General features: G+C 39.4%; 2 protein-coding genes across 2 annotated transcripts in view; both read left to right on the top strand.

The window, feature by feature from the left end:
- The window catches only part of ASNSD1 (asparagine synthetase domain containing 1), an 11,050-nt gene extending 4,438 nt beyond the window's left edge, over positions 1 to 6,612 (top strand). Inside the window, exons 4-6 of the mRNA XM_011974257.1 lie at positions 1,692 to 3,247; positions 3,533 to 3,714; positions 6,217 to 6,612. Coding sequence (XP_011829647.1) covers positions 1,784 to 3,247; positions 3,533 to 3,714; positions 6,217 to 6,502 — 1,932 coding nt within the window. The 5' untranslated portion in view covers positions 1,692 to 1,783 and the 3' untranslated portion in view covers positions 6,503 to 6,612. The remainder of the gene's footprint in view (positions 1 to 1,691; positions 3,248 to 3,532; positions 3,715 to 6,216) is intronic.
- A 5,194-nt stretch (positions 6,613 to 11,806) lies between these two features.
- Positions 11,807 to 24,301, top strand: part of ANKAR (ankyrin and armadillo repeat containing) — a 72,527-nt gene continuing 60,032 nt past the window's right edge. The window contains exons 1-2 of the mRNA XM_011974254.1: positions 11,807 to 11,859; positions 12,274 to 12,909. Coding sequence (XP_011829644.1) covers positions 12,309 to 12,909 — 601 coding nt within the window. The 5' untranslated portion in view covers positions 11,807 to 11,859; positions 12,274 to 12,308. The remainder of the gene's footprint in view (positions 11,860 to 12,273; positions 12,910 to 24,301) is intronic.

Raw genomic sequence — 24,301 nt, 5'->3', positions numbered from 1 at the left:
TATTGAACAAAAAAAGATACATTGCTTCCCCTCCCTCCAAAAAATTTTTACATAGATTTTTATAAATGTGTAACATGGTTATTTAATGCCATTTCCATTAATATAAACAAGCAAGCTACTGCTTTGTGTATAGTTCCAGTGTCAAATTACATTTTAACATTCAGGAACAAATGAGTTTGAGCTCTTAAAAGTATTTTAAAGATTATGTAATAACTGACTGGTTAGATATTTCTGATGTTTTCACTTATGGAATATTAGAAGTTGAAGCACATAAAAAAATTAGCTGGGTGCCTGCCTGTACTTCCAGCTACTCGGGAGGCCGAGGCACAAGAATCTCTTGAACCTGGGAGGCAGAGGTTGCAGTGAACTGAGCGCATCACTGCACTCCAGCCTAGGCGACAGAGCAGGAGTCCATCTCAAAAAAAAAAAAAAAAAAAGTTGAGGCAGAATTAATACAGACTTTCTCTAGAGGGCAAATTGGCAGAAAGTCTCAACAACTCAAACTATAACACTTTGACCCAGCAGTTCCATTTATAGTAGTTGATACTTAGGAGAGAATCATGGGAGTGCACGAAGATTTAGTTACAAAGATATTCATCACAACGTTGATTTACAATAGCAAAGAGTTGGTAGCACTTTAAATGTTTAGTATTTGAAGCGAGCAAATAAACTGTAATATATTATACCTGTATAGCAGTAGGTATAATTTGGTCGCCGTAGCTTGCTTTGCCATTTTTGTGTTCTTGTAAAATAACACTTACTGATAAGAAAAAGTGTTCTCAATATATTGCTCATTGATAAAAGCATAAATCTGCAGGTACAGTAAGAACATTTTTTGTTAAAATGGTATATGGAGAGAAAATAGTTTCATTTCAGTAGTAGCACTTTCTGGTAGTTGGGCAATGGATGACTTTTATTTGTGTTTTTGCTTATCTGTGTTTGCTAAAGTATAGTACTAAATATATATTACTGAAGTTCAAGAATTAGTGATAATAGGGTTAAGGATTTTAACATCTACTTTTTAGATCAAAATTTGATTTTAGCCTAAATTATGTTTTCCAGAAAGTATATAGGCAGCAACAGAACAGCAATATATTCTTTCTTGCAGACCGAACAGAAATGCTATCTGAGAGCAAAAGTAAGTTTTTTCTTTTTTGTGGCTTTTGGGGGGTGCCTAAATTATACTCATCTGAATGTTAAAATATATATCAAAAGATTAATGCAGCAGTTTGGTTTTCTTCAAGTTAGCCTTCCAAAGATGAGTCAACAGTTAAAAAAAATATATATATATATATATCATAATACGTGTTAGAAAGCAATAGTTATTAACATGTGCTTTAGAGTTTCAAACAGGTCTAAGTATGACAAACAATTACCACTTTCTACCTTTGTGACTTTGGGTGAAATACTTTAAGCCTCCAAGGTATTGTGGGATCTAAATAAGATGCTGTGTAAAAAGTGCTTAGCCAAGTGCTTGGGCCAAAATGAGCACTCGGCAAAACAGAAGCTATTTTTGTAAAAGATAAACATTCTTTGTTAGTAGCCTGTTGTTAATTATCATTGGCACTGGCACAGTGTGTGTGTTTATATGGTTTGATTTTGGTAAACAGCTTGTTTTGCCCTCTGAATTGCTAGGTAAAAGTCCAAGAATTTTTATGTTATTTAATATTTATTCTCCTTCCCTGCAACAGGTATATTGGATGAACTGAAAAAAGAATACCAAGAAATAGAAAACTTAGAGAAGACCAAAATCAAGAAATAGTCAACCTAATTTCACGTAACAATGTGTGGCATTTGTTGTTCTGTAAACTTTTCTGCTGAGCATTTCAGTCAAGATTTAAAAGAGGACTTACTATATAATCTTAAACAGCGGGGACCCAATAGTAGTAAACAATTGTTCAAGTCTGATGTTAACTACCAGTGTTTATTTTCTGGTCACGTCCTACACTTGAGGGGTGTTTTGACTACCCAGCCTGTGGAAGATGAAAGAGGCAATGTGTTTCTGTGGAATGGAGAAATTTTTAGTGGAATAAAGGTTGAAGCTGAAGAGAATGATACTCAAATTTTGTTTAATTATCTTTCCTCCTGTAAGAATGAATCTGAGATTTTGTCACTCTTCTCAGAAGTGCAAGGTCCCTGGTCATTTATATATTATCAAGCATCTAGTCATTATTTATGGTTTGGTAGGGATTTTTTTGGTCGCCGTAGCTTGCTTTGGCATTTTAGTAATTTGGGCAAGAGTTTCTGCCTCTCTTCAGTTGGCACCCAAACATCTGGATTGGCAAATCAGTGGCAAGAAGTTCCAGCATCTGGACTTTTCCGAATTGATCTTAAGTCTACTGCCATTTCCAGATGCATTATTTTACAACTGTATCCTTGGAAATATATTTCTAGGGAGAATATTATTGAAGAAAATGTTAATAGCCTGAGTCAAATTTCAGCAGACTTACCAGCATTTGTATCCGTGGTAGCAAATGAAGCCAAACTGTATCTTGAAAAACCTGTTGTTCCTTTAAATATGATGTTGCCACAAGCTGCATTGGAGACTCATCGCAGTAATATTTCCAATGTGCCACCTACAAGAGAGACACTTCAGGTCTTTCTTACTGATGTACACATAAAGGAAGTAATTCAGCAGTTCATTGATGTCTTGAGTGTAGCAGTCAAGAAACGTGTCTTGTGTTTACCTAGGGGTGAAAACCTGACAGCAAATGAAGTTTCGAAAATGTGTGATAGGAAAGCAAATGTTGCAATCCTGTTTTCTGGGGGCATTGATTCCATGGTTATTGCAACCCTTGCTGACCGTCATATTCCTTTAGATGAACCAATTGATCTTCTTAATGTAGCTTTCATAGCTGAAGAAAAGACCATGCCAACTAGCTTTAACAAAGAAAGGAATAAACAGAAAAATAAATGTGAAATATCTTCTGAAGAGTTCTCTAAAGATGATGCTGCTGCTGATGACGACAGTCCTGATAAACATGTCAGTGTACCAGATAGAATCACAGGAAGGGCGGGACTAAAGGAACTAAAAGCTGTTAGCCCTTCCCGAATTTGGAATTTTGTTGAAATTAATGTTTCTATGGAAGAACTGCAGAAATTAAGAAGGACTCGAATATGTCACTTAATTCAGCCGTTGGATACAGTTTTGGATGATAGCATTGGCTGTGCAGTCTGGTTTGCTTCTAGAGGAATTGGTTGGTTAGTGGCCCAAGATGGAGTGAAATCCTATCAGAGCAGTGCAAAGGTATGACACAGTGTTTCTTCTGATAATTTCTGAGACCTATTTTTGACCCTTAAAGCTTGTAGCATTTTGATTGTAAGAATATAGCATATTTTAGTTGCATTTAAACTACAACACAACATATGTGACTTCTTTAGAATTGGATATGTTTTACTATTTTCTGTCTTTATCTTGTTTTTCTCCTAAAGTGTTATCTTTAGGTTTGCAATTTTTAAGCTTTTCTTTTATCTTGTTTTCTTTACTGTGTAGTTGATAACATTTTTATATGGATTTCTTTAAACCGCATAGGTAGTTCTCACTGGAATTGGTGCAGATGAGCAACTTGCAGGTTATTCTCGTCATCGTGTCCGCTTTCAGTCACATGGGCTGGAAGGATTGAATAAGGAAATAATGATGGAACTGGGTCGAATTTCTTCTAGAAATCTTGGTCGTGATGACAGAGTTATTGGTGATCATGGAAAAGAAGCAAGGTAATTCTAATCATTTGAGTGTTGTTATGGTATTTTTATAAAAACAGCAGAGTTTAAATGGAGACTTTTAAGTTTGTTTTCTCTTTGGAGACTGTTCAGATGAATAACAGCAGCAATAATAGCTTGGCTTTATATTATAAACACAGTCAGAAACAGAGCTGGGAAGAGCCAGGAGAGCAGTTATTTTCTAGAACTCATTCTCTAAGAAATGTCTAAGAAATGTATTTTCAGTAATTTTCAAAGGTAACATAATGACAGGATTGTTTTTAAGACTATAGTGAAAAAGACTGTTGAAGTAGGCCAGGCATGGTGGCTCACACCTGTCATCCCAGCGCTTTGGGAGGCCAAGGCGGGCGGATCACCTGAGGACAGGAGTTCAAGACCAGCCTGGTAAACATGGTGAAACCCCACCTCTACTAAAAATACAAAAAAAATGAGCTGATCGTGGTGCCACATGCCTGTAGTTCAGCTACTCGGAAGGCTGAGAATGGCTTGAACCCGGGAGGTTGCAGTGAGCCCAGATCACGCCACTGCTCTCCAGCCTGGGAGACAGTGTGAGACTCCGTTTCCAAATAAAAGACTGTCAAAGTAAAACTGAGATAGTGAAATACTAAGATAAGGTATTTAGAGGGTTTTGTTCAGCTTTTAATGTTTGCTTTCCTCCCAGGAAGGGCATAAGCCCCACCTGCAAGCCTTCTTCTCTGATGTTATAGAAACTGGCTTTGTCTCTGTAGACATTTCTGTATGTACAGATCCATGCTGATTTGAAGGTAGTCCTCACACTGAATATTCCTCTGCCACATGTTTTTGAACACAATTTAGTCACATATTGCAGATTACCTAAAACCTTCAGAGAAACCAAGGCACTTTCATGTATCTATTCTTGCTTTTCAGGTTTATTTTTACCTATATCATATTTCTGAAGGTAGTGAACAAGTACAGTATTTGAATAAAACTTTCTAAGACATTAAGTAAGGTTAAAGGAAGATGTGACATTTTGTTATAAAGAGCAAAAATCCATTCAAGTAGGCTAATTGATTCAAGTAGGTAGTTTATTACAAGGGTACAAGCATCCAAGAATAGGAAGTCCAAGTAAGCTCCCTGAGAATTAAACATACTACAGTTTCTCTCTCTCTTTCTCTCTCTCAGACTTCATTGTTTCTTGTCTCTACTTCAGTCTTTTCCTCTTTCCACTGACTTGTAGCTGCCTTTACACAGTTGTCCTTCTTAAGTTTCTGGTCCTAGCCCATGTAAAAGTTTGGCTACTATGTCATTATTCTATCATAATTTTCCAGATTTCACTATAAAGTGATAACTAATACCATAATAAAGTCCATAAACTGTTAAACTGTTTTCTCTTTGAAGGACGTGAGAGAGAAGGAGGTAGAAATTCAGTATGTTATTTCAGCTAGGTCATAGAGAAGGGAATTTGTCTAGTAAAAGCACCTACTTATGAAAGTATTATATTATGCTCAAATAAAAATGCATATGAAGAATGTTTAAAGCAGCTAATACAGAATTGTGATATAACATAGTGGCTAGATCTAAATAATTTGTTATGTATCTTGACATACATATTAACAGTAGTGTGTTGATTTGATTCTCTAATTAAATTTGCTTTTGCAACTCATTCATTTTTATTTAATATTCCAGATAACAAATGTCTTTGCCCTTTCCAATCTCTTAACCTACACTAAGATGTAATAAAACGGAAACACTAGTGTAACTGTACTGCATGTGGAGATGTGGGATGGTGGGTGTTAAAGTATTTTAAACAGAAAAAGAACAGAATTTTGTAGAAATTGGGGAAGCAAAAGGGCAGAAAGTTATTTTTTTAATCTAATATTTTGTTTCTAGGTCATCCCAGAATTTAGGGGGAAAAAATCTAATATTTTGTTCTGTTACAGTAATTTATCACCATTTAATTGGTTTAAGTATAATTAAATAATTTTGATTAACAAAATTTTACTGTAAGTGTTTTGCAGGTTCAGGCTGTGGAGCCCTTCTACATTGGTTCCATATCCCTAAAGTGTCATTTCTTTCGTTGTGATAAAGATCAGACACAGATTGAATAGTTAGTTAAGATCATGCTTGTAGGCCAGGTATAGTGGCTCACACCTGTATTCCTAGCACTTTGGGAGGCCGAAGCAGGTGGATCACTTGAGTTCAGGAGTCCAAGATCAGCCTGGGCAACGTGGCGAAATCTCATCTCTACCAAAAATACAAAGATTAGCTGGGTGTGGTAGTGCTTGCCTAGGTGGAAAAAAAAAAAAATCATGTTTGTTTTTAAGGCCTCCACAAAGATACCTTGTAAGACAATTTGAAACTATTTCTGGACACAGTAAGCCTAATTTATTTATTGAGACTTAGACTATTTTGTAGTATATGTCATATGTTATGAAACACTTAGTTTGATTACATTTTAGCTATAAAACTGTATAAATCAAAGCAGGTTGATTTTATTTTTACATAGTGGTTATATTATTTATCTGTTTATTTTAGATTTCCTTTCCTGGATGAAAATGTTGTCTCCTTTCTAAATTCTCTACCAATTTGGGAAAAAGCAAACTTGACTTTACCCCGAGGGATTGGTGAAAAACTACTTTTACGCCTTGCAGCTGTGGAACTTGGTCTTACAGCCTCTGCTCTTCTGCCCAAACGGGCCATGCAATTTGGATCAAGAATTGCAAAAATGGAAAAAAATAATGAAAAGGCATCTGATAAATGTGGACGGCTCCAAATCATTTCCTTAGAAAATCTTTCTATTCAAAAGGAGACTAAATTGTAATGTGATTCACAGTGTAACAATATAAAAATACGTTTTTATATAATTACTTATATAAAAGTAAGATACTCTGCTGCTTTATTATTGTATAATAATAGTAGTTTTAAAGTTCATTTGGTTGAATTTTCATTTTTTCCTGTTATAGAACTCCTAAAACCATGGAATTTCCTTAGTGATAGGGAGTATCTTTTGTTATTCGTAATAAGCCCCTTTTGATCACACCTGAGTTTATGCTAATGCGGTGACTTAGAGTGAGGTCTCTAAATAGCCTTTAATACTTGCAGCTTGGGAGGCCAAAGCAGAGGGATCTCTTAAGTCCAGGAGTTTGAGACCAGCTTGGGCAACATGATGAAACCCCATCTCTACCAAAAAAAAAAAAAAAAAAGTACAGAAAATGAACTGGGCATGGAAGCATGTGCCTCCCTACTCGGGAGGCAGAGGTGGGAGGATCACTTGAACCCAGGAAGTGGAGGCTGCAGTGAGGCTAGGATCACACCGCTGCACTCCAGCCTGGGTGACAGTGAAACCCTGTCTCTAAAAAAATAAATAAATAAAAAATAAAAATCAAGAGATTAGAAAAGTTGGAATTTCATCCCCACCCACCCACCTCTGGGAGGGAGAGTGTTGCTGAAGGTTAAGGTCTATTAAACTCTATAAAAACTGTGGAACAAGATTTGATGAGCCTCTGGTTTGCTGAACATGTGGAGGTGCTGGGAGTGTGGCATGCCCAGAGAGGACATGGAGGCTCCCTCTCACTGTAATATTTTTTGAATACTTTGCCTTATGCATCTCTTCAATTTCGTTGTGCTGAGATGTGTCCTATATCATAAGCCAGTAAACGTAAGTATTTCTATGAGTGCTGTGAGTCATTCTAGCAAATTATCAAACCTGAATAGGGGGTCATGAAAACACCCAATTTATGTAGCTGGTTAATCAGAAGTACCAGAGATCCAGACTTGAAATTACCATCTAAAGTAGAGACACCTTTGGCACTGAGCCCTTAAGTTGAAGGATCTGACGCTAACTCCAGGAAGATAGAGGCAGGATTAAACTGTAGGATACCCAGCTGGTATTCAGAGAGCTGGAGAATTGCTTGGTGTAGAAAAAATCCACACATCTGGTGTCAGAAGTGTTGTGTGAGAGGGAAGAGAAAGAGTTTGTTTTCCCAGACTCACTCTCTTTGATAGTTCCATCCAGAAATGATTCAGTTCCCTCTCCTCAGGGACCGTGGTTTAGACAGGGTCGTGTTTCACAGATGAAAGAACTACAGGTTTAAAGAAGTTAAACAATTTGCTTGAGGTTCATCCTCCTGAACAGTACTTGTTACTTCTATTACATCTCTTTAGGCAGCTCATTTTCCCACCCCAATAACTTTTTAAGATTACAGTTGACCCCTGAACAGCACATTGGAACTGTGCAGTTCCACTTATATGTGGATTTTCTTCTGCCTCTGCCACCCCTGAGACAGCAAAACCAGCCCTTCCTCCTCCTCCTCAGCCTAGTCAACCTGAAGACAAGGATGAATACGTCTTCCTCTATTTACCATGTCTTGCCTCTCATCCACAGTCACTCTCCCCACCTTTTTGTCTATTCACTCCAACCTGACATCCACCCACATTACTCAACTGTTAACTGCCATACCAGTGTCACTGTGAAATCTGTCCCTTAGGGTTGACACCATTTCTGGATCTGGCCACCCTTTGATTCTTTAATCATAGTAGCAAAGAAATTTTATGATCCTGACAAACAGGTCAGTAACCTGGCAAGGGCTTTCACATGCCCCGAATTTATTCCCTGGAAGATGCAATGTTCAACCCAAATTTAGATACTACTTACATAGCTTTCACCCCTCAATCTGGAAGCAGACAACTTCAAGTGTCTGTGTGGACCTGAGCACTAAACTGACATTGCTTATATTGGGAGTAGATGAACTTAAGAGGTTTGCCCCACGGCTTAGAATTGAATATTATAACAAAAATACAGTTCAATACTGAAAATAGCTATGACTTAATAATGCTATATTCCAGGGCTACTCTATTCTGTGAGATTTAAATGTATTAATCAGTCAAATTTTTATAAGGAATTTCCAGGTCATCTGCTCCAGAAGGATACTTGTGAGAGAGACAGAGAGAGAGAGAGGATATACATGCATGTGTGTGAACACCAAGAGGGCCTGGGTATTTACAACCTTCTGCTATTCAATCTCATTAGCTCTGGGATGGAGTTCTGTGTTGATCCTTTAAAAAAGGAGACAACTCTTTACCAAGATTTGGGACACATGGAACAAACCATTTGTCTACCTGGGGGTGGGGGGAAATCCTTGAAGTAGGAGAATGTACATATATGGTTCATATTAAGTGCAAACATTCACATCTCTGTAAAAAAAAAAAAAAGCCCTGGAATAGTCCTCTTAAATTAATATTTATTTCCATGGTAGCTAAAATAATGACATGATTACTGGAAGAGAAATTCTGCCCCAAACAGTCACCAAGAACTTCCATGTTGCTACATTCAGTGGAAGAGTTTGTTCTCGTCTCCCCTGACCGAGCAGCAGCATCCAATAAAGTTGGCCATTCCTTTTTTTTTTTTTCCCCACACACTTCTTCGGCTTCTGTGACCAATTTTGGTTTTCCTCCTGCCTTCTTGGCTGTTCTTTCATTGTCTTCTTTGCTGATTCCACTCTCTCTACCTGACCTTTAAATGTTAAATTTCTCGGGTCTCTAATCCTTGGTTCTCAACTCCTCATTCTGTACACTCTCCCTTGGTGATTTCAACCCCACCCCTGGCTTCAATTACTATAAACCTGCCAAAATTTATATGTCTAACCGTTACTGCCATTCTTAGCCCAGAACTGTTTATCTGAAGCATATCTCACATCTCAATTTCTCTCACAGGTATTTCAAGGTGAATTATGTACACAACTGAACTCTTAATCTTGCCCTGATATCCTGTTGCTCCTGACAAAAATGTGGCTCTCACTTGGACACAACCTTCTTTTTCAACATATCCCCATTCAATCTGTCACCAACAGCCAACCTCATTATTTTTCAAATCTGTCCACAGTCCCTGAGCCCCACCTCCACTGCCACTATTCTAGGCTAATCCTTTGGGATGAAATTCAAAATCATTACTCAGCAGCCTGCATGATCTGTCGATCGCGCACCTCTGCAGCTCGGTTTGTGCCCCCATCTCTCTTGTTCCCTAAGCAGGGTTTTGCTCGGTTTCTCAATCATTTCAACTTTGTTCTCACTTCAATTCTTTCTCTCCTGCTGTTCCCTGTTCCTGAAAAGCTACTTGTCCAGTTCTTTGCTTGGGTAGCTCTTTTTCATTTTCTAGGCCCGGAGGGGGAAAGGGCACTTCCTCAGGCAGCCTTTCCGAGCCCTGAGCTAGGTTAGCTTTCATTCGAGTGCTGTCATTCCATCTAATATTGGCACACTGTTAAATATAGCTGCGAGATGATCTGTTCAACTGTAAGCTTCTTGGGTTTCGTGTCTGCCCTGTTTTCTAGGGTTTCCAGTGCCTGACTCATAATAGGTGTTCCACAAATGCTTGTTGAATGAAAGAATGATGATGGAGGTGGCATTCCAACTCGGGACTGCCTCAACGCCCGGCGCTTTCTCCTCTGCCACTCTGTTTTGGTGTTTTAGCAGAGGCAGATAGTGAGGGCGGCACAGTGCCCACGGCATGCGGCTGGACTGAGCGCTAAAGCGGGCTTGGGAAGATGAGCACGCGGCGGGTCTGAGCCAGCCAAGGGGCCGGGCGCCGCCTGGGGGCGCTGCGGCTGCTGCGGGATGCACCAGGCTTAGTCGCCCGCAAGCTCCGCCTCAGGAGCGGCCCCGCCACCCCACGACCCGGAGGACCAACCGCTTCGACCCGCGCCCGGGCGGCGGCAGTGTTGGCGGGCGCGGCGAGGAGGGCCGGGCAGACGCTGTGGGGCGAAAAGCCCTGAAAGTTCCTCTCAGTTCCTTCCGGTGCGCCTCCCGCTGGCCCATGCAGGGGCCCTGAGGGCGGATTCAAGGCCCCGCGAGAAGTCATCTGAGGCGGCGACGACTGTTCCCAGCCCCACGGGAACGGCGCGGACCCAGCGCCCCTCTCTCGGACAAGAAAACAGTCATTCTAGAGTAGGTTCCTCCTCTTTCCTTGTTCTATCCCCTTTCCCGTGCCCATGGCTGACGCGAGCTGCTTTTAGACGTGGGTCTGGGCTTGAGTATGGACAGACGTGGGTTCTGTTTCTGAAAGGCGTAAAACCTCAGACATGTCCTGCAACCTCCTGGTCTCCGTTTCTGCCTCTATAAAGTGGGCATAACAAGGTCTGACTCACTCACCTGGGGTCTCAGGTGTGGCGCCCAAACAAGCAGTATCAGCATTTCCTGTAACTTTACTAAAATGCATATTTCCTGGCCCCACTACAGCTCATTGAATCAGAAACTCAGTGGTGGGATTCAGTGATTTGTATTTGAACAAGCCCCAGGTGATTTTGATACAAGCTAAATTTTGAGAACCACTATATAATAGAGACCAATCAGATGAAATAAATAAAACCATTCTATAGTAAAGAGCCTGACATATAGTAGATGCTCAATAAATAGCAGTTGTGGTTATTATTATTTAAGGAATAGAGAGGCATTCATTGGCACAGAAATTGAAGGTTAAGCAGATGCTGCTTTCCTTTTCTTTTTCTTCTTTTTTGAGACAGTGTTTTACACTTGTTGCCCACGCTAGAGTGCAATGGCGCAATCTTGGCTCACTGTAACCTCTGCCTCCCAGGTTCAAGTGATTCTCCTGTCTCAGCCTCCCTGAGTAGCTGGGATTACAGGCATACCACCACGTTTGGCTAATTTTGTATTTTTAGTAGAGACGGGGTTTCTCCATGTTTGTCAGGCTGGTCTCGAACTCCTGACCTCAGGTGATCTGCCTGCCTCGGCCTCCCAAAATGCTGGGATTACTTGCGTGTGCCACCGCGCCCTGCTCTTTCCTTTTCTTTCATGCAGGTCATTATAGTCTTGCTTTAAAAAACTGAAAACAAAATAAATATCCATATGGTTTGGATATTTATCCCCGCCAAATCTCATGTTAAAATAGATTCCCCAATGTTGGAGGTAGGGCTTGTTGTGGGGTGTTTGGATTATGGGGGCGGATCCCTCATGAATGGTTTGATGCTTTCCTGGCAGAGTGAACTCTACCTCTGAGCTCATGAAAGATCTGGTTGTTTAAGAATAGACACCTCCCCTTTCTCTCTATTGTTCCCTCTCTTACCATGCGACACACTGGCTCCCCTTCCCCTTCCACCATGATTGTAAGCTTGGTCTCCCCCGAAGCTGAGCAGATGCTGGTGCCATGCTTGTACAGCCTGCAGACTTGTGAGCCAAATAAACCTCTTTTCTTTATAAATTATGCAGTCTCAGGTACTACTTTATAGCAACACAGACAGACACAAACATACACAAAAGAATGCCTCTCCAACAACAAAATAGGTATGTAACAGTAGCTTCTCACACATAAACTTAACATTTCTTTTTGACATGCATCTTCTTGTCTTTTGACTTCTTTGAAAAGCAGAACATGGTTAATGTTAAAGATTTTATAATTTTAATTATTTTAATTCAAATTTCAGCTTTCATGTACTGCAGTTATTTTTAATTTGAAAACTGTAACGGTTGACCATGAAAAATTAACCTTATATAGGTGAAAGGTACAGATTTATTTCTACAGAAATCCAGTGTCATTGCCATGTCAGATTTTATTGATAATCTTTTCCTTTTTATTCATTGCAGAAGTTTCAAAAAGGACACACTAGATTTAATTGGAAATGTTAAGATTGCCCAAAAAAGGATTACCTAGATTTGAGCAAGTTCAAGATGAAGAAACCTACCTGGAAAATTTAGCAATACAAAGAAATGCATCTGCTTTTTTTGAAAAATATGATCGGAGTGAAATACAGGAGTTACTAACTACTGCACTAGTTAGCTGGTTGTCTACCAAAGAAGATGTTCGCTCTCAAGGAGACCTCCCGTGTGGAATTATGAGTCAAATGAATAATGTAGGCTTCTCCACTGCAATCCTACTGACTCCCGTGGACCCTACTGCCCTCTTAGACTATAGAGAAGTCCATCAAATGATAAGAGAGTTGGCTATTGGAATTTATTGCCTAAATCAAATCCCTTCCATCAGTTTAGAAGCTAATTATGATCAGAGTTCTTCTTGTCAGTTACCTCCAGCTTATTATGATACCAGAATTGGGCAAATTCTGATTAATATTGACTACATGCTGAAAGCACTATGGCATGGAATATATATGCCCAAAGAAAAACGAGCTAGATTCTCTGAATTGTGGCGTACCATCATGGACATTGATGCCGACGGAAAACCTCAAACAAATAAAGACATTTTTTCAGAGTTTAGTTCAGCAGGTAAGAGAATTTAACACTTCTTAAATTTTTTTTTTTTTTTTGAGACGGAGTCTTACTGCGTTGCCCAGGGTGGTCACGAACTCCTGAGCTCAAGCCGTTCACCCACCCAGGCCTCCCAAAGTGCTGGGATTACAGGTGTGAGTCACTGCAGGTGGCCACTTCTTAATTATTTTTATTCAAAGCCATTTTTTAAATGTTTAAATTTTATCTCAGTAGTTTTTGGGGGAACAGGTGATTTTTGGTTACATGGCTAAGTTCTTTAGTGGTGATTTCTGAGATTTTGGTGCACCGGTCACCCGAGCAGTGTACATGGTACCCCATGTATAGACTTTTATCCCTCACTCTCCTCCTACCTTTCCTCTAGAGTCCCCAAAGTCCATTATATCATTCTTATGCCTTTGCATCCTCATAGCTTAGCTCCCACTTATAAGGGTGAACATAGAATACTTGGCTCGCCATTCCTGAGTTACTTCACTTAGAATAATGGTCTCCAACTCCATCCATGTTGCTGTGAATGCCATTATTTCATTCATTTTTATGGCTGAGTAGTATTCCATGGTATATATATTTTCTTTTTTTTTTTTGGAAATGGGGGTCTCCCTATGTTGAACAGGCTGGCCTCGAACCCCTGGCCTCAAACGATCCTCCCATCTTGACTTCCTAGAGTGCTAGGATTACAGACATGAGCCACCGCACCCGGCCACCACTTTTTCTTTATCTGCTCATTGGTTGATGGGCATTTAGACTGGTTCCATATTTTTGCAATTGCGAATTGTCCTGCTATAAACATGCGTGTGCAAGTGTCTTTTTCATATAGTGACTTCTTTTCCTCTGGGTAGATACCTGGTAGTTGGATTGCTGGATAAAATGGTAGTTCTACATTTAGTTCCTTAAGGAATCTCCATACTGTTTTCCATAGTGGTTGTACTAGTTTACATTACAGTTCCACCAGCAGTGTAAGTATTCCCTTTTTACCACAACCATGCAAACATCTATTATTTTTTGATTTTTAAATTATGGCCATTCTTGCAGGAGTAAGATGGTATCTCAGTGTGGTTTGATTTGCATTTCTCTGATAATTAGTGATGTTGAGCATTTTTCATATGTCTGTTGGCCTTTTGTATATCTTCATTTGAGAATTGTCTATTCATATCTTTTGCCCACTTTTTGATGGGAATGTTTGTTTTCTTTTTGCTGATTTGTTTGAGTTCCTTGTAGATTCTGGATATTAGTCCTTCGTTGGAAGCATAGTTTGCAAATATTTTCTCCCACTCTGTGGGTTGTCTGTTTACTCAATAGAGTTTCTGTTTCTTTTGCTGTTTAAAAGCTTTTTAGTTTAATTAGGTCACATCTATTTATGTTTGTTTTTGTTGCATTTGCTTTTGGGTTCTTGGTCATGAACTGTTTGCCTAAGCCAATGTCTAGAAGGGTTTGCCCAAGTTATCTTCTAGAATTTTTATGGTTTCAGGTCTTAGATTTAGTTCTTGATCCATCTCGAGTTGATTTTTGATAAGCTGAGAGATGAAGATCCAGCTTCATGTGGCTTGCCAATTATCCCAGCACCATTTGTTGAATAAGGGTGCCCTTTCCCCACTTTACGTTTGTGTCTGCTTTATCAAAGATCAGTTGCCCATAAGTACTTGGTTTTATTTCCAGGTTCTCTATTCTGTTCCATTGGTCTGTGTGCCTATTTTTATACCAGTACCATGCTGTTTTGGTAACTATAGCCTTGTAGTATAGTTTGAAGCAGGTAATGTGATGCCTCCAGATTTATCCTTTTTGCTTAGTCTTGCTTTAGCTATGTGGGCTCATTTTGGTTCTATATGACTTTTAGGATTGTTTTTTCTAGTTCTGTGAGGAATGATGATAGTATTTCTATGAGAATTGCATTGAATCTGTAGATTGCTTTTGGCAGTATGGTCATTTTCACAATATTGATTCTACCCATCAATGAGCATGGGATGTGTTTCCATTTGTTTGTGTCATCAATGATTTCTTTCAGCAGTGTTTTGTAGTTTTCCTTGTAAAAATTATTCACCTCCTTGATTAGGTATATTCCTAAGTATTTTATTTTATGTTATGTTATTTTACTTTCTTTTGTTTTTTGCAACTGTTGTAAAAGGGATTGAGTTCTTGATTTGAGTCTCAGCTTGGTTGTTGTTGGTGTATAGCAGTGCTACTGATTGGTGTTCATTGATTTTGTATCCTGAAACTTTACTGAATTCCTTTATGGCATCTAGGAGGTTTTTGGATGAATCTTTAGTGTTTTCTAGGCATATGATCTTATCATTGGCAAACAGCCACAGTTTGACTTCTTCTTTACCAAATTGGATGCCCATTATTTATTTCTCTTGTCTGATTCTTCTGGCTAGGACTTCCAGTACTATGTTGAATAGAAGTGGTGAGAGTGAGCATCCTTGTCTTGTTCCAGTTCTCAGGGGAAATGCTTTCAACTTTTTCCTGTTCAGTATAATGTTGGCTGTGGGTTTGTTATAGAGGACTTTTATTACCTTGAGGTATGTCTCTTCTATGGCCATTTTGCTGAGAGTTTTAATCATAAAGCAATACTGGATTTTGTCAAATGCTTTTTCTGCATCTATTGAGATGATTTTTGTTTTTGATTCTGTCTATATAATGTATCACATATATTGACTTGCATATGTTAAACCATCCCTTCATCCCTGGTATGAAACCCACTTGATCATGGTGTATTATCTTTCTGATACGCTGTCGGATTCCATTAGTATTTTCTTGAGGATTTTTGCATCCATGTTCATCATGGATATTGGTCTGTAGTTTTCTTTTTTTGTTATGTCCTTTCCTGGTTTGGATATTAGGGTGATACTGACTTCACAGAATAATTTAGGGAGAATTCCCTCTTTATCTTTTGGAATAGTTTCAGTAAGAATGATACCAGTTCTTCTTTGAATGTCTCATAGAATGCAGCTGTGAATCCATCTGGTCCTGGACTTTTTTGTGGTTGGCAATTTTTTATTGTTTCAAGCTCTCTACTTGTTATTGGTCTGTTCAGAGTTTCTGTTTCTTCCTGATTTAATCTAGGAGGGTTGTATATTTCCAGGAATTTATCCATCTCCTCTAGATTTTCTAGTTTGTACATATAAAGGTGTTTATAGTAACCCCAAATGATCTTTTGTATTTCTGTGGTATCGGTTGTAATGATTCCTGTTTCCTTTCTAGTTGAGCTTATTTGGATCTTCTCTCTTCTTTTCTTGGTTAATCTAGCTAATTGTGTATCAATTTTATCTTTTCAACAAAACAGCTTTTTGTTTCATTGATCTTTCGTATTGTTTTCTTGTTTCAATTTCATTTAGTTCCGCTCTAATCTTTATTTCTTTTCTTCTACTTGGTTTGGGTTTGGTTTGTTCCCGTTTCTCTAGTTCCTTGAGGTGTAACCTTAGATTGTCTATTTGTGTTCTTTCAGACTTTTTAATGTAGGCATTTAATGCTATGAACTTTCCTCTTAGCTCCACTTTTGCTGTAATCCCAGACGTTTTGATATCACTATTATCGTTTGGTTCAAAGATTTTTAAATTTCCATCTTGGTTTCATTGTTGACCCAAAGATCATTCTGGAGCAGATTATTTAATTTCCATGTGTTTGTATAGTTTTATGGGTTCCTTTTGGAGTTAATTTCCAGTTTATTCCACTGTGATCTGAGAGGATACTTTATATAATTTTGATTTTCTTAAATTAATTGAGACTTGTTTTGTGACCTGTCATATGCTCTGTCTTGGAGAATGTTAAGCCATTTTTTTAATTTAAAGGTAATTTATCTGGATCAAGGTGATGCTAAGAGCTTTGTGAAGATCTGAGGTCCGTGGAGGTTAAGGATCAGCAAGAGTGGGTGATGGTTTCCAACAGCGTTAGAGCCTTGACATTTCTGACAAAAATTGTGTTTACTTTTGTTTCCCTTTTTACAAATTTACCTGAGGCTCTCATTTGAGAGGACTTGGGACTGATGATTCATCATTCTGAATGGGCATATGCCAAATTGGTAAAGAAACAACAGCCTCTTTTTAGATTCAGATATCTAGATGGAAACTTTCAGTATATAAGTCAAATTCTAGAAAGTGATAAAGGTTAGATACATATTGATTAATCATCCACATGTTAAAGCCACGAGAGCCTTTGGATCATCCAGTTAGAGCACCAACAGAGACCTGGTCATGGCAGGAAGGAGCACATGTCTTGTGTAACTAAGGGAAGAGGGCTCCTGCTTACTTGATGACAAAGTTAGTTACATCAAGCCACTTCGTGGCCCAGGATCTGGTCTATTTCATCCAGCTGTGTGTCATATCTGAGGCTGCCACCCTCTATGAGGATTCCCTTGCAGTGGTGCACCTGGTCAGGGGATCAGAGACACATAGGAACACTCTAGTCAAGTTGTAGGTGGAAAGGGAGAGCACCAAAAGACTAATGCTGTCTGTTTTCTACACCTACATTTTCAGGGGTGATACTCAAAACAACCACCAGCACAGTACTGGCACTGACCAATCAGAATGGACGTCAGCCATAATGCTGGAGCAGGGTCTCGGAGACCTCCTGCTTGTCATATTTACCCTTTTCTGGATCATGGAGCTTTTCAGGGGATCCCTGGAGAGGGAGGTATTCAGTGAGCTTGGGGCTGCAGCAATTCAGTTTGTCAGTTGAGGGTTGTGTATTTTAACAATGTGGCGTTACTGATGCAGATTAGCTAAATATCAGTCCTTTCCTGATAGGAAACTTACATCGTGAGTTTTGTGATTCTACTTTTAAAATATCTCTCAAAATCATCTACTTTGGCTTATTTCTACTGCAACACTGTAGTACAGAATACCCTTTTCCACTGCAACAGCATTCTGACTGCTCTCTGCCTCAAACCTTTTTAAAATTGTTTATAAATGAGGTTGGAAACCTTAACAAATTCAGTCAGTCTACTATCATGTGCCTGGGGATAGTGTTGGGTGTGTTTACAATAAAGTGCTTAATGCTGTTGGCTCCTGGACAATCAAAGATGAGCATCACAGCCATGCATGGTGGAATCTGTCTTTATTCCCAGCTACTCAGGAGGCTGAGGCAGGAGAATTACTTGAGGCCAGAAGTTCGAGGCTGTAGTGTGCTATGTTCGCACCTGTGAATAACCAGCACTCTGCAGCCGGAAAACATAGTGAGAACCCCATCTCTTAGGGAAAAAAAACAAGATGAACATTACACCTAGGAGAAATATTTTTTTCTCCCTCCACTGCACATTGGGTGTCTGCTTTAGAAACTTCAACAACGTATGGTGCAAGCAATGGTAAATGACCACCAGCATACATACTAGACCTACTGAAGTAGTTTGTAGGGGGAAACTCATGGTGGCAGTAGCAGCAATAGGCACAGGTTTCCCCATCATGCACCACACCTGGAGTACCACTGTGAAATCCTACAGGGCCAATAGTCAGACTCTAAGAAAGGGACCTGAACCCTTGGGCTTTTATGCTACCTGATTAAAGAAGCATCAGGTCAGAGGAAAGGATACAAGAGCAAGATGTTTTAGCCTAGGTTACCCTCCAAATTGCATCAGAAACAAGGACATGAGTCAAGTTAGTTTTTGAGAAATGATTCCAAGGAACAGGAGTGAGGGACAGGAAAAGTGAACAGAAAAGGAGGGAGCATCAACCCAAGAATGTGCTGTTGAGCTTTTTCACCACTTTGGCAATTGGGATTTATTTCGTTGGGACATTCTGAGGAGTCATATAGAATACACTGCAGAATTGCCAGCCTAAGGGATGTGCTATGGTGTGAATGTTTATGTCTCCCTGAAATTCAAATGTTGAAACCTAATCACCAATGGCATTAGGACATGGGACCATTGGAGGGTGATTAGTTCATGAGGACAGACCCTCATGAATGGAATTAATGCCCTTATAAAAGAGGCCCCAGAGAGCTGCCCTGTCCCTTCCACCCTGTACGGATACAGCTAGAAGGTAACATCCATGAACCAGGGAATAGGTCCTCATCAGACACCACATCTAACTTGATCTTGGATATCCCAGCCCTTACAGCTGTGAGAAATAATTTTCTATTCTTTATAAGCTACCCAGTCTATGCTATTTTCTTATAATAGCTCTAAATGATTAAGACAGGATAGATAAGGGAAGAGTGTATCCACTGGCTACTGTCTCTCATTAGCCAAAGTTTGAATGGAGGGTTAACTTGCTCATGCTTTCAGATTTGTTCCTACACCAGAATGGCTGGATGGGTTCCATCAGGAGTCTTAACAGTAGTGGCAGAGAAGTTTCAGGGCAAAAATAATCCTGTGGTGCACTTGAGGCGAGGTACAGTCAGGTCAAGTCTGTGTGGAGCAAAAACTACAGTTTAAAAAATGTGGTCTGAAAGGATGTGAGGTAGGGAACAAAAGATGTCTAATACACAGTGTGACTCATGGAAACTTGGTTGCAGCCTTTTCTTCCAAGCTTAGTGTTACAGACTGAGGGAGTGTACTACCTCTCCACTGGCATGATCAGAGAGCTGTTGTCCAAGCTTTGTAATTGCAGGTACACGGTGTCAAGCTAGCAGCAGTGTAAGTTGTTACATCACTATTCACGTTTGGGAAAACAGCAGCTCCTCTCTTGGCATGACTGGGAAACTGTTCACACCTTGCAGCTGACCATGTGATTACCTTAAACACTGTGCCACAGCGGATTTCCAAGGAATTGTGCAGAAAGCCAACTCTTTTTGGGAGGGCAGACTGCTGGGAATCAGTCTTGGCCAAGTTAACCTTTACCTCTCACTTAGCTTTGCACTGTGCAAACCACCAGCAACATCATTCTTTAAAAACAGTAGCAATAGTAGAGAATAGAGCACACCAAAAATCTGGTCATGTTACCCAGGTTTCTCAGCAGGTATTTTAGTTAGAGTGGATCCCTTCATCTAATTCATAAATTCTTGAACTCTTTCCAGAAGGCTAGGAGGATGGAAGGAAAGAAGAAAACATCTCATGATAGCAAAATAGCAGAAGGGAACTTTTAATAGAAATATTGAGAAAAAATGGGAACTTATTTAATATCACAAGTGAGTAATGTGAGTTGGGTTGTTTTGTTCTCTGTTCATTCCCTGTCCTCTATCTGGAATGCCTTCTTCCTGCTCACCCCACACCACTCGTCCACATTCTTCCTATGGTTATTGCTACTCATTTTTTGAGACTTGATTCAGACACTGCCTCCTCTATTCTGACTCTTATCTGTGCACAGAAAAATACTTTGTATTTTGAATTGAAATTATTGGCTTCATTTCTTTCTTCCTTATTAGACATTAAGCTCCTTCTTGAGAGCACAGAAAATTGTGTCTTTTTTGGTTTGATTTTAAATTCTCAGCACCTTATACAGTGCATGACATATAGTAAACTTTCAATACATGTAGAAATTAAATGGGTAATAATAGAATATAAGGGAATTCGTCTGGCACAGTGGCTCACACCTGCAATTCCAACACTTTAGGAGGCTGAGGTAGGTGGTTCGCTTGAGCTCAGGAGTTCGAGACCAGGCTGGCCAACGTGGTAAAACCCCGTCTCTACAAAATACACAAAAATTAGCTGGGCGTGGTGGTGCACGCCTGTTCTCCCAGATGCTTGGGAGGCGGAGGTGGGAAGATCACTTGAGCCCAGAAGGTTGAGGCTGCTGCAGTGAGCCAAGATCATACCACTACACTCCAGCCTGGGTGACAGAGACCCTGGCTCCAAAAAAAAAAAAAAAAAAAAAAAGAGGTTAAAGCTGTAGAAACTTTTTTTCCCCTCATTCCCTTCATCCTCCAAATTTCATTTGATGCAATTTTTAATTAAATTCCTTTTCATTATTTACTTTCCTATGACTTTGTATGTATTTCTTCCAGCTTATTTACATACTGTGCACTTTGTTTTTTTATTTTTATTTTTTTTTAAGGGACAAGCTCTTACTCTGTCACCCAGGCTTGAGTGCAGTGGTATGAGCTCAGCTCATTGTAGTCTCAGACTCCTGGGCTCAAGTGATCTTCCTGCCTCAGCCTCCTGAGTAACTGGGACTACAGGAATGTGCCACCATGCCCAGCTAATTTTTTTGTTTTTTATTTTTTGTAGAGATAGGTCTTACTATGTCACTATGTTGTCCCTGCTGGAACATTTCCTTTCTTTAATAACTTTATTTTTCTTTTTTTTCCTTCTGGTCCTTGATTCAGGGAACATTATTTTTCATGATATGAACAATCATGTTTTTTTTATTTTTTCAAGTAGCTGAATTTTACATGTACTTATTACTAATTCAGTTCCAGTCTTTGGAAGGGAAATACTGAACTCGTCTTGATAAAAAATGGGATATGAAGTTCCATTTTTTCCTTAGAGATGTCTTTCTTGATAACTTCATCCTTCCTTTTGTCAGAACTCATTGCTTTAAGCCTACTTCACTTTCCTTTAGCACCCCTCCCTGCCCCTGGTCCTGTAATTGCAGTGTCTCTTTCATCTGAGAGGCTCTCCTCACCTGCCTGGCGACCCTTGCTGCTTGTTTTCATTTAAGAGTGAGGCAGGAACACTGGTAGACCTCACTGCAGAGTGATGAGGAGGAACCCCTGACATTCCACTGGGAAGCCTGTCCCCCAGATGTTATATCTGCAGGTCTGTTTCCTCCAGTCTCCTGCTTGGAGGGAGGGCTGTGAGTCTGGGGCCAAGGGAGGTGAAGTGCTGAACTGTGGATATCTCAGTTCAGCACTCAGACTCTCATTTAACTAGTTTTCAGCACACTGCTCCTCCCAACTCTCAGCTGTGCTTTGTACCCTTTTAGTGAGAAAGAGGAGGAGGACTGTGCTATCTGGGGAAGGTGATTGAGGTCTCACTACACCTTTTGTTTTAAAAAAAATTCTTACACCATGGCCTGTCCTTCACAGCCTCCACATAATGCTTTCAATTTCTAAGGCTTCTTGTGGTTTTTGTTGGCTCCCAGCCACCCCAAGCCATGAGGTTTTAGTGCTATCAACAATCCCTCTGGCTTTTTAGACTTCTTTAAACTGCCAGAATCCCTCTCACTTCTTTATAATTTATCTAACTATTTTGCAGAAAAGAGATGAATTATAGTGGCCATTCTGGCCTTTTTAAAAAAAAGATTTGAGAAAGAAAAAAGGAAAAAGGGGGGGACACATTGACGTATAATTTACACTTTAGAGCATATATACTGCAAACAAATGCCACATTTTCTACAGTCATGTCTTATGACTCTAAGCAGTTTTCTCAAGCCTAAATTAAGGGTAACATTGTAGATATAACTTTTTTTTTTTTTTTTGAGACGGAGTCTCGCTCTGTCGCCCAGGCTGGAGTGCAGTGGCGCGATCTCCACTCACTGCAAGCTCCGCTTCCCGGGTTCACGCCATTCTCCCACCTCAACCTCCCGTATAGCTGGGACTACAGGCGCCTGCCACCGCGCCCGGCTAGTTTTTTTGTGTTTTTAGTAGAGACGGGGTTTCACCGTGTTAGCCAGGATAGTCTCCATCTCCTGACCTCGTGATCCGCCCGTCTTGGCCTCCCAGAGTGCTGGGATTACAGGCGTGAGCCACCGCGCCCGGCCGATGTAACTATTTTAAAAAGACTATTTGACAAGAAGAAAGTCCTCAATTTCTTTGTAAATGGCAAGAAAATGTAGCACGGGAAATTCGTCATTTTTTGATAGAGTAAAATGAAGTTTTAATTCTTACTAAATGATGATTACTTAGCTGGCAGGTTCTTTGTTTATTATGTATGTCTGGCTTCTTATTGGCAAAAAAAAAAAAAAAAAGCAATGTATAATACTAGCCTGAAAAAACAAATTATGTTTTTGGCCCAAGTGAGAAGCCGATACCCTGGTTGAAGAAAAATCACGTTTTCTTGTTGTTCCATATTTTCCTTGATCAAAGCTGGTACTTATGTTGTATCTGTCTTCACTCTCCTTAGTAACCTACTCATCTGTCTGCTTTCATCTTACACAATTTTATTGGCATTGTTAACTTAAGAATCATGAGATTTATAAATTTAGAATGGAGACTATTTCTTTTTTTGAATTGTTTTATTTTAAATTTTTGTGGGTACATAGTAGGTATATATATTTACGAGATATTTTCACACAGGCATACAATGCCTAATAATCACATCAGGGTAAATGGAGTATCCTTCATCTCAAATATTTATCCTTTCTTTGTGTTACAGACAATCCAATTATACTCTTTTAGTGTTTTTAAATGTATAATAAATTGTTGTCTGTAGTCACCTTGTTGTGTTGTCAAATACTAGATCTTATTCATTCTATCTAACTATATTTTTGTATCCATTAATTATCCCCATGCCCCTCCTGCCCCACCATTCCCTGCCACCTTTCCCAGCTTCTGGTAACCATCTCTATTTCCATGAGGTCAATTGTTTTAATTTTTAGCTCCCACAAATAAGTGAGAACATGCAAAGTTTGTCTTTCCGTGCATGGCTTATTTCACTTACCATAATGTCCTCCAGTTTCATCAAAGTTGTTGCAAATGACAGAATCTCATGGCTGAATAGTATTCCATTGTGTATATGTACCACTTTTTCTTTATCCGTTCATCTGTTGATGGACACTTAGGTTGCTTCCAAATCTTGGTTATTATAAACAGTGCTGCAACAAACGTGGGAGTACAGATACCCTTTGATATTCCGATTTCCTTTCTTTTGGGTTTATACCCAGCAGTGGGATTGCTGTACCATATGGTAGCTATATTTTTAGTTTTTTGAGAAACCTCCAAACTGTTCTCCATAGTGGCTGTACTAGTTTACATTCCCTCCAACAGTGTACTAGGGTTCCCTTTTCTCCACATCCAGCAAGCATTCATTTTTGCCTGTCTTTTGGATAAAGGCTGTTTTAACTGGGGTAAGATGATATCTTATTATAGTTTTGATTTGCATTTCTCTGATGATAGAGATGTTGAACACCTTTTCATATGCCTGTTTGCCATGTGTATGTCTCCTTTTGAGAAATGTCTATTCAGATCTTTTGCCTATTTTTTAAATCAGATTAGATTTTTTTCCAATATAATTGTTTGACCTCCTTCTACAGTCTGGTTATTAAGCCCTTGTCGGATAGATAGTTTGCAAATATTTTCTCCCATTCTGTGGGTTGTCTCTTCACTTTGTTGATTGTTTCCTTTGCTACGTAGGAGCTTTTTAAGTTGATGTGATCCCATTTGTCCATTTTTGCTTGGGTTGCAAAATGTGATTGTGAGATATCACTCAAGAAATCTTTGTCCAGACTGATATCCTGAAAAGTTTACCCGAGTTTTTTTAGTAGTTTCATAGTTTGAGGTCTTAGATTTAAGTGTTTAATCCATTTTGATTTGATGTTTGTATATGGTGAGAGACAGGGGTCTAGTTTTATTCTTCCATATATGG

This window comes from Mandrillus leucophaeus, unplaced genomic scaffold (genome assembly GCF_000951045.1).
Source record: "Mandrillus leucophaeus isolate KB7577 unplaced genomic scaffold, Mleu.le_1.0 Scaffold143, whole genome shotgun sequence".
In the NCBI taxonomy this organism is placed as follows: Eukaryota; Metazoa; Chordata; class Mammalia; order Primates; family Cercopithecidae; genus Mandrillus; species Mandrillus leucophaeus.
The sequence above is the reverse complement of the archived record's forward strand: the minus strand, read 5'-3'. Positions and strand labels throughout refer to the sequence as shown.